This window comes from Bombina bombina, chromosome 5 (assembly GCF_027579735.1).
Source record: "Bombina bombina isolate aBomBom1 chromosome 5, aBomBom1.pri, whole genome shotgun sequence".
NCBI lineage: Eukaryota > Metazoa > Chordata > Amphibia > Anura > Bombinatoridae > Bombina > Bombina bombina.
Window position 1 is genome coordinate 443,189,106 of NC_069503.1, and position 17,932 is coordinate 443,207,037.

General features: G+C 37.4%; 1 protein-coding gene across 1 annotated transcript in view; it reads left to right on the top strand.

Annotated features, from left to right (window-relative positions):
• The window catches only part of GRB10 (growth factor receptor bound protein 10), a 647,881-nt gene that overhangs the window by 374,502 nt on the left and 255,447 nt on the right, over positions 1 to 17,932 (top strand). The window contains exon 5 of the mRNA XM_053714305.1: positions 16,956 to 17,071. Within this exon, the coding sequence (XP_053570280.1) occupies positions 16,956 to 17,071 (116 nt within the window). The remainder of the gene's footprint in view (positions 1 to 16,955; positions 17,072 to 17,932) is intronic.

Consider the following 17,932-nt stretch of genomic DNA (forward strand, 5'->3'; position numbering starts at 1 on the left):
CAAGAGTTTTCATGGCTGTTCAGCTAAAAACTTAGCCAGGTTAGTTAAAAATAGGAAGAAGAAAAACTATATAGCAGTTATTAAAAATGGCGAAAAACGGGTCACTGGTATAATAGAGATTAGTAATATCTTTTTTAACTATTATCAACAACTTTATTCAGAGGCGGATTCTAATAGGCTTAATCAGGATTCTTTTTGGGCACAAGTTAACTTAACAAAAATTGAGGAGGATTTAGATGCTCTTAATGCTCCAATAACCAAGGAGGAGATTAGTAAAGCAATAGAGCATGCAAAACTTAATAAAGCTTCGGGTCCAGACTGTCTCCCAGCTGAATATTATAAAAGTTTAGCTGAAGAATTGCTCCCCGTTTTAGAGAAGCTTTATAATAGTTATTTTATTTCAGAGAAGTCTATTTCGACGTTTTCATCTGCAAATATCTCATTGATTTTTAGAAAAGGTAGAGGTTTAGAAGATCCAGCCTCTTATAGACCTATCTCAGTGTTAAATACAGATTATAAAATTGTAACTTCAATTATCGCCACTAGACTCACATCTCCTTTAGATTAGCTTATTCATTCCGATCAGTCAGGTTTTATGTCTTCTAGGAATCCTGCCAAAAATTTTCGCAAACTTATTACTCTGGTAGATTTTGCATGGAATTTAGATCAATTTAAAGGGAAATCTGCATGTCGAGATCTGGCCATTCTAACGTTAGATGCAGTGAAAGCATTTGACTGTATCTCATGGGAACATCTTTTTAGAATATTAGCTAACTTTGGCTTCAGGTATAACTTTGTTAGCTTCTTGAAGAAATTGTACTCAAAACCCAGATCATTCCTCTTAGTTAATGGTACTGCTTCTTCAGGAATCACGTTGCAGAGAGGTACGAGACAAGGGTGTCCCCTATCACCTCTGCTTTTTAATTTAGCATTAGAACCACTAGCAATACGATTGAGGGGGGGTATTAACAGGGATTACTCTTGGTACATTCTCCCTGAAAATCCTACTATATGCAGATGACTTATTGATCTTTTAGAGAATACTATACAATCTTTTCCGGTTATAAGGCAGTTTCTGGATGAATTTAGTTCATTTTCCGGATTCAAAATTAATCTGGACAAAAGTGAACTGATGAGGATCAGGAAACAGAGTAGGAAAGCATTGAACTTGCTGTTTAGAGAAGTGGATTCTGTTAAATACCCTGGTCTTGAAATACATAGAAACCCTAGATATTGGTATGAAGCTAATTTTACAGCTCTCTTTTTCAAGATCCAAGAAGATCTTAAATTATTGGTCGTCTTTTCCGCTTTTCATTACGGCAAGAATTAATCTGATTAAAACAATTATTTTTCCTTGTATTCTGTACCCCCTTCAAAATCTACCAATATTTATTCTCAACAAAGACTTGAGTAAGCTTTCATCATGGTTCTCCCAATTTATATGGAACGGCAAGAAAGCCCGTATATCTCTCAATAGACTCTCGCAAAATTACACTGCGGCTGGTCTAGCCCTTCCTAACTTGAGATTATATAATTGGGCCACAATGCTTAAAATTGCTATAGACTGGGTTGCAGAGACTAACATAGTTTCTTCTACCGAACTAGAGATGTACCTTATAGCCCCATGGTCTCTGAAAGCCATTTTACACTGTCCAATACAGAGTTTACCCTCAAATATTGATGCTCTTCTTAATTTCAAAAACAACATTCTGGCCTGGCATAAGTTTTGTTCTTTATTAGAGATGGATTTTACTTATTCAGAATGTCTTCCTATAATAGGGAACCCGCAATTCACACCAGGTATAAATCAAAAGGTATTTAAGGTCTGGTCAGAGAAGGGACTTCGAAACATCCAGCAACTACTGTATGAAAATAATCAAATATTATCTTCCAACCTTATTTTTCGACACTATTAACTTCCTAATAATAATCTTTTTGCATGTTTCCAATTAAGACTTATTTTCTCTCAGAACTGGTCTTTGGGTGTTGCGTGGTCTGAGGTCAAGATGTGTATTCAAAAATTCAATACCGGTAAAGCTTCAATCTCGTTATTATGACATTATGTTGTCAAAACAGGGTGTAATAATTCTGGACAGATTCTGTAACTTCTGGCTACGGATTACCCCTACAATGGATACTGATAAAATTAATCAAAGTTTTAATATCTTAGCCAAATGCCAAATTCTGGTTAGCTGGAAGGAATTACATATGAAACTGAAAATAATCAAATATTATCTTCCAACCTTATTTTTCGACACTATTAACTTCCTAATAATAATCTTTTTGCATATTTCCAATTAAGACTTATTTTCTCTCAGAACTGGTCTTTGGGTGCTGCGTGGTCTGAGGTCAAGATGTGTATTCAAAAATTCAATACCGGTAAAGCTTCAATCTCGTTATTATGACATTATGTTGTCAAAACAGGGTGTAATAATTCTGGACAGATTCTGTAACTTCTGGCTACGGATTACCCCTACAATGGATACTGATAAAATTAATCAAAGTTTTAATATCTTAGCCAAATGCCAAATTCTGGTTAGCTGGAAGGAATTACATATGAAACTAATTAATGATTACTATTTATCTCCCCTGAAAATATCTAAACTTTATTCTTTAACCTCATTAGCTTGCCCTTGATGTTCTAGTTAGAATGCAGATTTAGCTCATATGTTCTGGTGGTGCCCAAAACTTAGACAACTCTGGCAAAAAATTGGTTTAATAAAATACATAACGCGAACTTCGTGTTTTCATTAGAAGAGATTTTGTTTTTAATCCATAGTCTAAGTGCCAACTTTCATGTAACTACTTTAAATACTATCATTATGACAGTTAGATACTTCATTCTAAAAAATTGGAAAGCTAATGGTACTCAGTTTCGCGCAAATACTAAAGGGAATTCAATCTCAAATTATCTATGAATCATTCCATTTGTATCTAGCAACTGAGAAAAAAATAACACTTTTTAGAAAGACGGGCCTCTATTATTAAGACATATCCTATATCGCTACAAAAGCAGTTACTATTCCCCTTTTTACCTTCTATAAGCTTTGCAGAATTAGTCTTATTGGGTGTGTTGTAAAGACTCACCCAATTGTGGGAATGATATGTTTATATTACCATATATGACCAAAATTGTATTTAAAAAGAAAAGTCGGTAAGTGTCCTGCGTGACACACCTGTGAGATGTCGGTTTACTGTTTTTCTTTATCTTCTGGCTGTCGATAAAAAAAAAGAAAAACGACCTCCTGTGAGAAGATTTTTTTTCTCTCACGTTCCAACAAATCCTGTGAAAGCTCAGTCTTTTTTGAAGTGTGTTTCAGATCTAGAGCATTCAGGAGTGATTGCCCCAGTTCCACTTCTGGAACAGGGTCTGTGTTTTTATTCAAATCTATTCATTGTCCCGAAGAAGGAAAATTCTTTCAGACCAGTTCTGGATCTGAAATTTTTGAATCATTTTGTAAGAGTCCAAACTTTAAACATGGTGACTATAAGGACTATTCTGCCTTTTGTTCAGCAAGGTCATTACATGTCCTCAATAGACTTACAGGATGCGTATCTTCATATTCTGATTCATCCAGACCACTATCGGTTTCTGAGATTCTCTTTTCTAGACAAGCATTACCTGTTTGTTGCTCTTCCATTTGGCCTAGCAACAGCTCCAAGAATCTTTTCAAAGGTTCTCGGTGCCCTTCTATCTGTAATCAGAGAGCAGGGTATTTCAGTGTTTTCTTATTTAGACGATATCTTGATACTGGCTCAATCTTTTCATTTAGCAGAATCTCACACAAATCAACTTGTGTTTTTTCTTCAAAGACATGGTTGGAGGATCAATTTACCAAAGAGTTCCTTGATTCCTCAGACAAGGGTCACCTTTTTAGGTTTCAAGATAGATTCAGTGTCCATGACTCTGTATTTAACAGACAGACAAATGAAATTGGTTTCTGCCTGTTGAAACTTTGTCTCGATCATTCCCTTCAGTGGCTATGTGCATGGAAGTTTTAGGTCTCATGACTGCAGCATCGGACGTGATCCCCTTTGCTCGTTTTCATATGAGACCTCTGCAGCTTTGCATGCTGAATCAATGGTGCAGGGATTATACTCAGATATCACATCTGATATACTTAAATCCCAACATTCAACTCTCTCTGTCCTGGTGGTTAGTCCATCATCGGATTATTCAAGGGTCCTCTTTTGTTTGTCCTGCCTGGACTGTGATTTCAACAGATGCAAGTCTCACAGGTTGGAGACCTGTCTGGGGGTCTCTGACAGCACAAAGAGTTTGGAATCCTCAAGAGGCGAGGTTACCAATCAATATTTTAGAACTCCGTGCTGTTTTCAGGGCTCTTCAGGCTTGGCCGCTATTAAAGAGAGAATTATTCATTCGTTTTCAGACAGACAATATCACAACTGGGCATATGTCAATCATCAAAGGGGGGACTCGCAGTCCTTTGGCGATGAAAGAAGTATCTCGGATACTTTTTTGGGTGGAATCCAACTCCTGTTTAATTTCGATACAATTTCCAGGTGTATACAATTGGGAAGCGGATTATCTCAGTCGTCAGTCTTTACATCCAGGGGAGTGGTCTCTCCACTCAGATGTATTTTGTCAGATTGCACAGATGTTGGGTCTCCCCGAAATATATCTGATGGCTTCCCATCTAAGCAAGAAGCTTCCAAGGTACCTTTCCAGGTCCAGGGATCCTCATGCGGAGATGGTGGATGCGTTTGCAGTTCCTTGGTTTTACCATTCTGCTTAAATTTTTCCGCCTCTAGTTCTTCTTCCAAGGGTGATCTCCAAGATCATATTGGAAAAATTGCATGTGTTTCTGATAGCACCAGCATGGCCTCACAGGTTTTGGTATGCGGATCTTGTCCGGATGTCCAGTTGCTAGCCTTGGCCACTTCCTTTAAGGCCGGACCTTCTGTCTCAAGGGCCGTTTCTTTCATGTAATTAGCAAGAGTCCATGAGCTAGTGACGTATGGGATATACATTCCTACCAGGAGGGGCAAAGTTTCCCAAACCTTAAAATGCCTATAAATACACCCCTCACCACACCCACAATTCAGTTTTACAAACTTTGCCTCCGATGGATGTGGTGAAGTAAGTTTGTGCTAGATTCTACGTTGATATGCGCTCCGCAGCAAGTTGGAGCCCGGTTTTCCTCTCAGCGTGCAGTGAATGTCAGAGGGATGTGAGGAGAGTATTGCCTATTTGAATGCAGTGATCTCCTTCTACGGGGTCTATTTCATAGGTTCTCTGTTATCGGTCGTAGAGATTCATCTCTTACCTCCCTTTTCAGATCGACGATATACTCTTATATATACCATTACCTCTGCTGATTCTCGTTTCAGTACTGGTTTGGCTTTCTACAAACATGTAGATGAGTGTCCTGGGGTAAGTAAATCTTATTTTCTGTGACACTCTAAGCTATGGTTGGGCACTTTGTTTATAAAGTTCTAAATATATGTATTCAAACATTTATTTGCCTTGACTCAGAATGTTCAACTTTCCTTATTTTCAGACAGTCAGTTTCATATTTGGGATAATGCATTTGAATTAATCATTTTTTTCTTACCTTCAAAAATTTGACTCTTTTTTTCCTGTGGGCTGTTAGGCTCGCGGGAGCTGAAAATGCTTCATTTTATTGCGTCATTCTTGGCGCGGACTTTTTTGGCGTTTCGGATGTGGCGTCATTTTTGGCGCCAAAAGCATTTAGGCGCCAAATAATGTGGGCGTCTTATTTGGCGCTAAAAAATAAGGGCGTCGCTTTTGTCTCCACATTATTTAAGTCTTATTTTTTCAGTGCTTCTGGTTGCTAGAAGCTTGTTCTTTGGCATTTTTTCCCATTCCTGAAACTGTCATTTAAGGAATTTGATCAATTTTGCTTTATATGTTGTTTTTTCTCTTACATATTGCAAGATGTCTCACGTTGCATCTGAGTCGGAAGATACTACAGGAAAATCGCTGTCTACTGCTGGAGCTACCAAGCTAAGTGTATCTGCTATAATTTTTGGTATCTGTTTCTCCAGCTGTTGTTTGTATTGCATGTCATGACAAACTTATTAATGCAGATAAAATTTCCTTTAGTACTGTTACATTACCTGTTGCTGTTCCGTCAACATCTAATTTTCAGAGTGTTCCTGATAAACATAAGAGATTTTATTTTTTAAATCCATTAAGAAGGCTATGTCTGTTATTTCTCCTTCTAGTTTACATAAAGTCTTTTAAAACTTCTCTTTTTTCAGATGAATTTTTAAATGAACATCATCATTCTGATACTGTTAATGGTTCTTCTGGTTCAGAGGTTTCTGTCTCAGAGGTTGATGCTGATAAATCTTTGTATTTGTTCAAGATGGAATTTATTCGTTCTTTATTTAAAGAATTATTGATTGCATTAGAAATAGAGGATTCTGGTCCTCTTGATTCTAAATCTAAACGTTTAAATAAGGTTTTTAAATCTCCTGTAGTTATTCCAGAAGTGTTTAATCTCCCTGATGCTATTTCTGAAGTAATTTCCAGGGAATGGAATAATTTGGGTAATTCTTTTTCTCCTTCTAAACGTTTAAGCAATTATATCCTGTGCCATCTGACAGATTAGAGTTTTTTTGGGACAAAATCCCTAAGGTTATGGGGCTGTCTCTACTCCTGCTAAATGTGCTACTATTCCTACGGCAGATAGTAATTCATTTAAGGATCCTTTAGATAGGAAAAATTGAATCCTTTCTAAGAAAAGCTTACTTATGTTCAGGTAATCTTCTTAGACTTGCTATATTTTTAGCGGATGTTGCTGCAGCTTCAACTTTTGGTTAGAAGCTTTAGCGCAACAAGTAACAGATCATAATTTTATAGCATTATTATTATTCTATAACATGCTAATAATTTTATTGGTGATACCATCTTTTGATATCATTAGAGTTGATGTCAGGTATATGTCTCTAGCTATTTTAGCTAGAAAAGCTTTATGGATTAAACTTGGAATACTGATATGTCTTCTAAGTCAACTTTGCTTTCCCTTTCTTCCAGGGTAATACATTATTATTTCAACTGTTTCTGGAAGGAAGGGAACTTTTTTACCAAAGGATAAAAAATCTAAGGTAAATTTAGGTCTAATGATCATTTCGTTCCTTTCCTCACAATAAGGAACAAGAGCCTGATCCTTCATTCTCAGGAGCGGTATCAGTTTGGAAACTATTTCCAGTTTGGAATATATCCAAGCCTTTTAGAAAACCTATAGCCAGCTCCTAAGTACCCATGAAGGTGCGGACCTTATTCCAGCTCAGCTGGTATGAGGCAGATTACGTCTTCTTCAAAGAAATTTTGATCAATTCCGTTCTCAATTTCTGGTTTCAGAACATTGTTTCAGAAAGGTACAGAATTGGCTTCAGTTAAGGCCTCCTGCTAAGAGATTTTTTTCTTTCCCGTGTCCCAGTTAACACAGCAAAGGCTCAGCATTTCTGAAATATGTTTCAGATTTAGAGTTGGCTGGAGTAATTATGCCAGTTCCAGTTCTGGAACAGGGGCTGGGGTTTTATTTTATCTCTTCATTGTACTAAAGAAGGTCAATTCCTTCAGACCAGTTTCGGATCTATCAATATTGAATCGTTATGTAAGGATACCAACATTCAAGATGGTTACTGTAGGACTGTCCTGCCTTTCTCCAACATAGGTGTGTCCGGTCCACGGCGTCATCCTTACTTGTGGGATATTCTCTTCCCCAACAGGAAATGGCAAAGAGCCCAGCAAAGCTGGTCACATGATCCCTCCTAGGCTCCGCCTACCCCAGTCATTCTCTTTGCCGTTGTACAGGCAACATCTCCACGGAGATGGCTTAGAGTTTTTTAGTGTTCAACTTCTACCTCTCTCTCTTTTTGGATTAAAAGCATCATCAGATTGGCTTACGAGACTGCCGGACGGCAGCCTCCCGAAAGAATCACAGCTCATTCCACTAGGGCTGTGGCTTCCACATGGGCCTTCAAGAACGAGGCTTCTGTGGATCAGATATGTAGGGCAGCGACTTGGTCTTCACTGCACACTTTTACCAAATTTTACAAGTTTGATACTTTTGCTTCTTCTGAGGCTATTTTTGGGAGAAAGGTTTTGCAAGCCGTGGTGCCTTCCATTTAGGTGACCTGATTTGCTCCCTCCCTTCATCCGTGTCCTAAAGCTTTGGTATTGGTTCCCACAAGTAAGGATGACGCCGTGGACCGGACACACCTATGTTGGAGAAAACAGAATTTATGTTTACCTGATAAATTACTTTCTCCAAGGGTGTGTCCGGTCCACGGCCCGCCCTGGTTTTTTAATCAGGTCTGATAATTTATTTTCTTTAACTGCAGTCACCACGGTACCATATGGTTTCTCCTATGCAAATATTCCTCCTTAACGTCGGTCGAATGACTGGGGTAGGCGGAGCCTAGGAGGGATCATGTGACCAGCTTTGCTGGGCTCTTTGCCATTTCCTGTTGGGGAAGAGAATATCCCACAAGTAAGGATGACGCCGTGGACCGGACACACCTTTGGAGAAAGTAATTTATCAGGTAAACATAAATTCTGTTTTTGTTTAGCAAGGGCATTATATGTCTACAATAGATTTACAGGATGTGTATCTACATATTCCGATTCATCCAGATCACTTTTTGTGTCTGAGATTCTCTTTTTAGACAAGCATTACCAGTTTTGTGGCTCTACCGTTTGGCCTAGCCTCAGTTCCAAGAATTTTTTTCAAAGGTTCTCGGTGCCCTTCTTTCTGTAATCAGAGAACAGGGTTTTTTGGTATTTCCTTATTGGACAATATCTGGGTACTTGCTCAGTCTTCTCATTTTCGAAGAATCTCATACGAATCGACTTGTGTTGTTTCTTCAAGTTCATAGTTGGAGGATCAATTTACCAATCAGTTCATTGATTCCTCAGACAAGGGTAACCTTTTTAGGTTTCTAGAATAGATTCAGTGTCTATGACTCTGTCCTTGTCAGACAAGAGAAGTTTAACATTGATATCAGCTTGTCAAAACCTTCAGTCACAATCATTCCCTTTGGTAGCCTTATGCATGGAAATTTTAGGTCTTAGGACTGCCGCATCAAATGCGATCTCCTTTGCTCGTTTTCACATGCGACCTCTTCAGCTCTGTATGCTGAACCAATGGTGCAGGGATTACTCAAAGATATCTCAATTAATATCTTTAAACCGATTATACGACACTCTCTGACATGGTGGGCAGATCACCATCGTTTAGTTCAGGGGGCTTCTTTGTTCTTCCGACCTGGACTATAATCTCAACAGATGCAAGTCTTACAGGTTGGGGAGCTGTGTGGGGGTATCTGACGGCACAAGGGGTTTGGGAATCTCAGGAGGTGAGATTTCCGATCAATATTTGGAACTCTGTGCAATTTCAGAGCTCTTCAGTCTTGGCCTCTTCTGAAGAGAGGGTTGTTCATTTGTTTTCAGATAGACAATGTCACAACTGTGGCATACATCAATCATCAAGGTGGGACTCACAGTCCTCTGGCTATGAAAGAAGTATCTCGAATTTTGGTTTGGGCGGAATCCAGCTCCTGTCTAATCTCTGCGGTTCATATCCCAGGTATGGACAATTGGAAAGCGGATTATCTCAGTCGCCAAACGTTGCACCTGGGCGAATGGTCTTCACCCAGAGGTATTTCCTCAGATTGTTCAAATGTGGGAACTCTCAGAAATAGATCTGATGGCTTCTCATCTAAACAAGAAACTTCCCTGGTATCTGTCCGGATCCAGGGATCCTCGGGCGGAGGCAGTGGATGCATTATCTCTTCCTTACAAGTGTCATCCTGCCTATATCTTTCCGCCTCTAGTTCTTCTTCCAAGGGTATTCTTGATATTCTAAAGGAATGCTCGTGCTGGTAGCTCCAGCATGGCCTCACAGGTTTTGGTATGCGGATCTTGTCCGGATGGCCTCTTGCCAGCTGTGGACTCTTCCGTTAAGATCAGTCTTTCTGTCTCAAGGTTCTTTTTTCCATCAGGATCTCAAAACCTTAATTTTAAGGTGTGGAGTTTGAACGCTTGATTCTTGGTCAAAGAGGTTTCTCTGACTCTGTGATTGATACTATGTGACAGGCTCGTAAATCTGTATCTAGAGAGATATATTATAGAGTCTGGAAGACTTATATTTCTTCAGGATGGTTTAGATAAAGGTTTGTCCGCAAGTTTCTTGAAAGACAAATCTATGCTCTTTCTGTTCTTTTTCATAGAAGGATTGCTAATCTTCCTGATATTCATTGTTTTGTACAAGCTTTGGTTCGTATAAAACCTGTCATTAAGTCAATTTCTCCTCTTTGGAGTTTGAATTTGGTTCTGGGGGCTCTTCAAGCTTCTCCTTTTGAACCCATGCATTCTTTGGTCGTTATATTACTTTCTTGGAAAGTTTTGTTTCTTTTGGCCATCTCTTCTGCCAGAATAGTCTCTGAATTATCTACTCTTTTTTGTGAGTCTCCTTTTCTGATTTTGCATCAGGATGAGGCGGTGCTGCGAACTTCTTTTGAATTTTTTACCTAAGGTTGTGAATTCTAACAACATTAGTAGAGAAATTGTGGTTCCTTCATTATGTCCTAATCCTATGAATTCTAAGGAGAAATCATTGCATTTTTTGGATGCTGTTAGAACTTTGTATTATTATGTTGAAGCTACTAAGTCTTTCCGAAAGACTTCTAGTCTATTTGTCATCTTTTCCGGTTCTAGAAAAGACCAGAAAGCTTCTGCCATTTCTTTGGCATCTTGGTTGAAATCTTTATTTCATCATGCCTATGTTGAGTCGGGTAACACTCCGCCTCAAAGGATTACAGCTCATTCTACTAGGTCAGTTTCTACTTCCTGGGCGTTTAAGAATGAAGCTTCGGTTGATCAGATTTGCAAAACAGCAACTTGGTCCTCTTTGCATACTTTTACTAAATTCTACCATTTTGATGTGTTTTCTTCTTCTGAAGCAGTTTTTGGTAGAAACGTACTTCAGGCAGTGGTTTCAGTTTGAATCTTCTGCTTATGTTTTTTCATTAAAATTTTATTCTGGGTGTGGATTATTTTCAGCAGGAATTGGCTGTCTTTATTTTATCCCTCCCTCTCTAGTGACTCTTGTGTGGAAAGGTCCACATCTTGGGTAGTCATTATCCCATACGTCACTAGCTCATGGACTCTTGCTAATTACATGAAAGAAAACATAATTTATGTAAGAACTTACCTGATAAATTCATTTCTTTCATATTAGCAAGAGTCCATGAGGCCCGCCCTTTTTTGTGGTGGTTATGATTTTTTTGTATAAAGCACAATTATTCCAATTCCTTATTTTATATGCTTTCGCACTTTTTTCTTATCACCCCACTTCTTGGCTATTCGTTAAACTGAATTGTGGGTGTGGTGAGGGGTGTATTTATAGGCATTTTAAGGTTTGGGAAACTTTGCCCCTCCTGGTAGGAATGTATATCCCATACGTCACTAGCTCATGGACTCTTGCTAATATGAAAGAAATTAATTTATCAGGTAAGTTCTTACATAAATTATGTTTTTTCCATCAGGATCTCAAATTGCTAAATTTGAAGGTATGGAAAATGACTCAGTGATTAATACTATGCTACAGGCTCATAAGTCTGTTTCAAGGAAGATTTATTATCGGGTTTGGAAAACCTATATTTCATGGTGTTTTTCTCATAAATTCTCTTGGCATTCTTTTAGGATTCCAAGAATTTTACAGTCTCTTCAGGATGGTTTGGATAAAGGTTTGTCTGCAAGTACCTTGAAGGGAAAGATCTCTGCTCTTTCTGTTTTATTTCATAGAAAGACTGCTAAACTTCCTGATATTCACTGTTTTGTTCAGGCTTTGGTTCGTATCAAGCCTGTTGTTAAATCAATCTCTCCTCCTTGGAGTCTTAATTTGGTTTTGAAGGCTTTGCAGGCTCCTTTTTTTGAGCCTATGCATTCTTTGGACATTAAACTACTTTCTTGGAAAGTGTTGTTTCTTTTGGCTATCTCTTCAGCTAGAAGAGTTTCTGAATTGTCTGCTCTCTCTTGTGAGTCTCTCTTTCTGATTTTCCATCAGGATAAGGCTGTTTTGCGGACTTCGTTTAAATTTCTTCCTAAGGTTGTGAATTCTAACAACATTAGTGGGGAAATTGTTGTTCCTTCCTTGTGTCCTAATCCCAAGAATGCTCTTGAAAGATCTTTACATTCTTTGGATGTTGTAAGAGCTTTAAAATATTATGTCGAAGCTACTAAAGATTTCAGGAAGACTTCTAGTCTATTTGTTGTTTTTTTCTGATCCTAGGAAAGGTCAGAAATCCTCTGCCATTTCTTTGGCATCTTTGGTTAAAGCTTTTGATTCACAAGGCTTATTTAGAGGTGTGAAAGTCTCCGCCTCAGAGAATTACAGCTTATTCTACTAGATCAGTCGCCACTTCTTGGGCTTTTAAGAATGAAGCTTCGGTTGATCAGATTTGCAAAGCAGCAACGTGGTCCTCTTTGCATACATTTACTAAATTTTACCATTCTGATGTATTTGCTTCTTCTAAAGCAGTCTTTGGTAGAAAAGTTCTTCAGGCAGCTGTCTCAGTTTGATTCTTCTGCTTATGATTTAAGTTTTTTTCTTGAAATTTGTGACATTTATAAGACTTTTTTTGTGGATTTATTTTTTTCAGCGGAAATAGCTGTTTTTATTTTATCCCTCCCTTTCTAGTGACTCTTCTGTGGTCTCCCACATCTTGGATATTTCTATCCCATACGACACTAGCTCATGGACTCTTGCCAATTACATGAAAGAAAACATAATTTATGTAAGAACTTACCTGATAAATTAATTTCTTTCATATTAGCAAGAGTCCATGGGGCCCATCCTTTTTTTATGGTGGTTATGATTTTTGTATAAAAGCACAATTTTAATTCCAGTTCCTCTTTTTGTTTGCTTTTTTACTCCTTATTTTATCACCCCACTACTTGGCTATTCGTTAAAATGAATTGTGGGTGTGGTGAGGGGTGTATTTATAGGAATTTTGAGGTCTGGGAAACTTTGCCCCTCCTGGTAGGATTGTATATCCCATACGTCACTAGCTCATGGACTCTTGCCAATATGAAAGAAATTATTTTATCAGGTAAGTTCTTACATAAATTATGTTTTTCTATTCCAGTGCAAGAAAATATATCACGTGATAAATCCCACATTTTTTATTCTAATCATTGGTGAACCTTTTGGATACGCCCCACCGAAGCTTGTCTCTGATAGGCCCATCGGAGCTAAACCTCTCATTGGTTCACTGGGAATGCATGGGCCTCAACAGTCAATTCGTTTGGCTGTCATTCCAGTTTTAGTCCACTAGGGGGCAGCAGACACAGAAACTGTTTCACCATCAAAGTGCCACAGAAAATACAGATACTCTTCAATGTGTTCATTAAACACACCTATAATTTCCAGCATTAATAAATTATATGTTCAACATATATGGCATTAGCTCATACTATTTATCCTGAGTATTTTCATACCAAACACGGTATACCACCTATAATATTTTAGAGGATGCCTTTAAAGTTGAATTTTTATGAGTGGACTAGTAGTAAGAATCAATAAAATGTGTTTATCTGACTTATTTTGTATATCAGTTCATTTGATATACTGGTATATAGTTCATTTCCTAGTCACCATTTTATATCATATATAGATGAGCATTTGTAATTATTTATTTATACATGTCTCAACAGTATTTAAGACGGGTTCAAAATCTATGATGCATTTACATGTTAATCTTTATAGTATCTTATTTAGAAATCTCATCTTCATATCAGGTTCTCCCTGTCATATTTATTAGACTCCTGGAAAAACAAAGAACATTTTATTTGTAAACAAATTGGTTACACATTTTTAAATTGACTACATAGCTACTTATTAAATTCAGCAAATACTTATCCAACATGCCATTGCTAGGCATTTTCTCTCAGATCCATAAATACACATTTATACAATTCTGAGGTAGACCATAACTTTAAATTAGACACAAGTTGTATTTTAAAATCTCAATTGTGATGCTTTTAACTTCCCCATATTATCAAGGGCATTTGGAGCTTCAACCTCTGGGGTTTGTGTGTTGGAAACTCGACATGTACCAATTTGCACCGAAGCGTGAATAGTCACTTTTCCTGAAATTTGTCCCTTGATTGAGACTTCTAGGCTCTCTTCTTTTATTACACATTTCCAGGCTGTGATCAAAAGGTCTTTTGAAGTGATCTCATTATCTCTTATAGTTTGGGACAAACGTCTTCTTTAGAAGTCCTTGACTAATAAAAAGGGGGGTTGTGATACAAACAGCTTCACAAATAAATGAATTATTTGGTGTGTGTATATATATATATATATATATATGTGTGTGTGTGTGTGTATATATATATATATATATATATATATATATATATATATATGTATGTATATATATATATATATATATGTATATATATATATTATTTAATAACATTTACAGATATCCTGACACCATGCTGTTAACAAGTAAACAGTAAGGTGCAAAAAACGTAAGTCCAATAAACAGGGCACTGCTTCTAGTAGCATTGCTTAGTTATGCCCCATAGCACACAAATCTATCTTTAGAGTCCTAACATGCAGTGTTTAGAGAGATTTCACTGTTCTTTAGCAAGCTTCACAATGATCATGATACTGCCAGGGGGTTCAAGTTGTGGCCACCACCTACTCCACACAAGGCCTCCATATAAAGTCCCAGAATTTTGGAGCGAGAGATTAAATGCACCTTGGAACAAATGCAGTAGAGCAATATACAACATAAATGTCACGACCTGTCATGGTTACCACCCGTGAGCTTCCCTCACAATATACTTATCTTTAATATATAGTGTTAGTATTAACTTAACAGAGCTAGCTGCTAATGTGACTATCAGATACAGCATGCATAGCTATAGAATTCAGCGCTGTTTTTCCTGTTAAAGGCTAATAATTCGTTTGTAAGGAAATTAGTATTTGATAAAGTTGAGTGGCTATTTTATTTTTAAATATCTGCTTTAGAATACAGAGTTTGATTAGCCTGTACTACAGAACAATAATCAGGGGGCTTACTATTTAATATCAATTATTTTTTCCTCTAAAGTCCTCAAATTGAATAAGCCCTGCTTTAAATTAATCATCAATTCTAGTTGAAATTATTTTTATTATCATCAGTGTCATAATTACAACAGAACATATAACCGTATACAACAAATAATCAGAAAGTTTTGTTTTCCATACAGAAGGTTGGCATGGGTATAACCTATCCCTAAGAATAGAGGCTAACAATTGAAGAAAAACGACCCTCAAATATGTCTTAACATATGGCATTGAGAAGTCCGTCTCTTGAGCCAGGGTCCGAGCCCAATAAACATTATTCAAGTGTTTGTCTTACCTCCCATCCAAAGTGAATGAGGCGGCAAGCCACCTCTGAAAGCCATGGCTGTCCATAATTAGTGACAGATGATTACCTTTGGTACATGCTCCTAAAGTTTATCTAAAATGGAAAAACTGATGCCATATGCGTGGGGCTAAAGATTTTCTCCAAACATTCAACATTTCCACTCCTCCTGTATCACGTGACAGCCATCAGTCAATCACAAATACATATATTCTGTGAATTATAGCACATGATCAGTTAGGAGCTGGTGACTCAAAGTGTACGTATAAAAATACTGTGCACATTTTGTTAATGGAAGTAAATTGGAAAGTTGCTTAAAGCTGCATGCTCTGTCTAAATCATGAAAGTATAATTTTGAATTGAGTGTCCTTTTAAATGTACAGGGAATGCAGAAAAAAAGATCAGACCAAGTTATCCCCCCCCCATACACATAAGAATTACTTACACATACTAAGAAAATACATATTTTAGAAAGAAAAAAAAAGATTATACCTTTTGGTTTTCTATACACAGATTTAAAGAATTGGCTGTAATTCTTTATTTCAGCACTAGAGGGACACCATGTTCATATCAAGGTTAAGACTATGGGGCCCATTTATCAAGCTCCGAACAGAGCTTGTGGGCCCGTGTTTCTGGCGAGTGTTCAGACTCGCCAGCAACACCAGTTATGAAGCAGCGGTCTAAAGACCGCTGCTCCATAACCCTGTCAGTCTGCTCTGATGAGGCGGATAGGAATCGCCGGAAATCAACCCAATAGAGTACGATCAGATTGATTGACACCTCCCTGCTGGTGGCCGATTGGCCGTGAGTCTGCAGGGGGCGGCGTTGCACCAGCAGCTTTTGTGAGCTGCTGGTGCAATGTTAAATGCGGAGAGCGTATTGCTCTCCGCATTCAGCGAGGTTTTGCGCAACTGATCCGCAAGACCTTTAATAAATAGGCCCCTTTGTATTTTGCAATGCTACTGAAATACAATTATTGTCAACATAGCCATTTTTTTTATAAAATAGCATTAAAGAGACAGTCTAGTTTAAATTAAACTTTCATTATTCAGATAGGACTTGTAATTTTAATCAACTTTCCAATTTACTTTTATCATCAAATTAGCTTTTTTCTCTTGGTATTCTTAGTTTAAACTAAACATAGGTAGGCTCATATGCTTATTTCTAAGCCTTTAAGGGCTGCCTCTTATCACATGCTTTTTAAATCTCTTTTCAACAGAAAGAGACAAAGTACACATGGGCCATATAGATAACACTGTGTTCAAGCACAGGGGGTTATTTACGATTTAGCACAAAACAATGCTTAATTGTTTTAAGACAATAGATAATAAACAGTCAGTCATGTGATCAGGGGGCTGGAAGAAGGTTCCTAGATACAAGGTAATCACAGAGGTAAAAAGTACATTAATATAACAGTGTTGGTTATGCAAAACTGGGGAATGGGTAATAAAGGGATTATCTATCTTTTAAAACAATAACAATTCTATGGTAGACTGTCCTTTTAACTTATAATTGTGTTCTTCTTTTTTTTGATACAGAGAGATGCCTCGAAGACCATGAAATAGTAGCACAAGTTCAGTCAATGATGTCAAGCGAGAGCAAATTTCTGTTCAGAAAGAATTATGCAAAATATGAATTTTTCAAGAATCCTGTGGTATGTAAGATTATAAACACTAGTAAAGATCTGCTGCTTCTAGCATGTGAACATGTGTTGATCAATTGCTTGCATGGATCAGACTTGAAATAAAAAGCAACGTGAAAAAATTAAACTGCAATGCTTTTTAAAATACAGTATTTTTATTAGTCTACCTTAATTGTACAAATTGTTAAATGCTTTATTCTAAAAATGTACCATATAGTTCTTCTAGTTCTTCAAGCTAAAAGGTATCTCATGTTATGTGTAGCAGAGATGTAGCTCAACATTTTCTAAAAAAGAATCTTCTTAGCCACATTGTGTTTGTAAAATATTATTTAAAACCTTTCCCACGCTCTCATAATCTTGGTTATTAGCTGCTATGGGGATTATATATTAGTCTTTTACCTGGGAACTTATGCTATTGATCTTTCTAAATTCATTTCCATAAACCTATTAGGAACTTATTTTAGTTCCTACACTGATTGCCAATTGGATGGCTACAGTAAATGCTGGATACCTGCTGTGTGTGTAAAAATGTCTTTACTTATTAGTTCATGGCTTATAATATGTTTAATACGTAAACTATTAAGTTCAGTCCATATATCAGTTACATATTGAAATAGATTATGAGACATTAAACTAAAAATATTACGGCTAGATTTAGAGTTTTGTCGGTAAGGACCCGCGTAGCTAACGCCGGCTTTTTTCTGGCCGCACCATAAAAATAACTCTGGTATTGAGAGTCCATATAATGTCAGCGTTAGGCTCCAAAAAAGGAGCGTAGAGCATATTTAACGCAACTTCAACTCTCGATACCAGAGTTGCTTACGCAAGCGGCCAGCCTCAAAAACGTGCTCGTGCATGATTCCCCCATAGGAA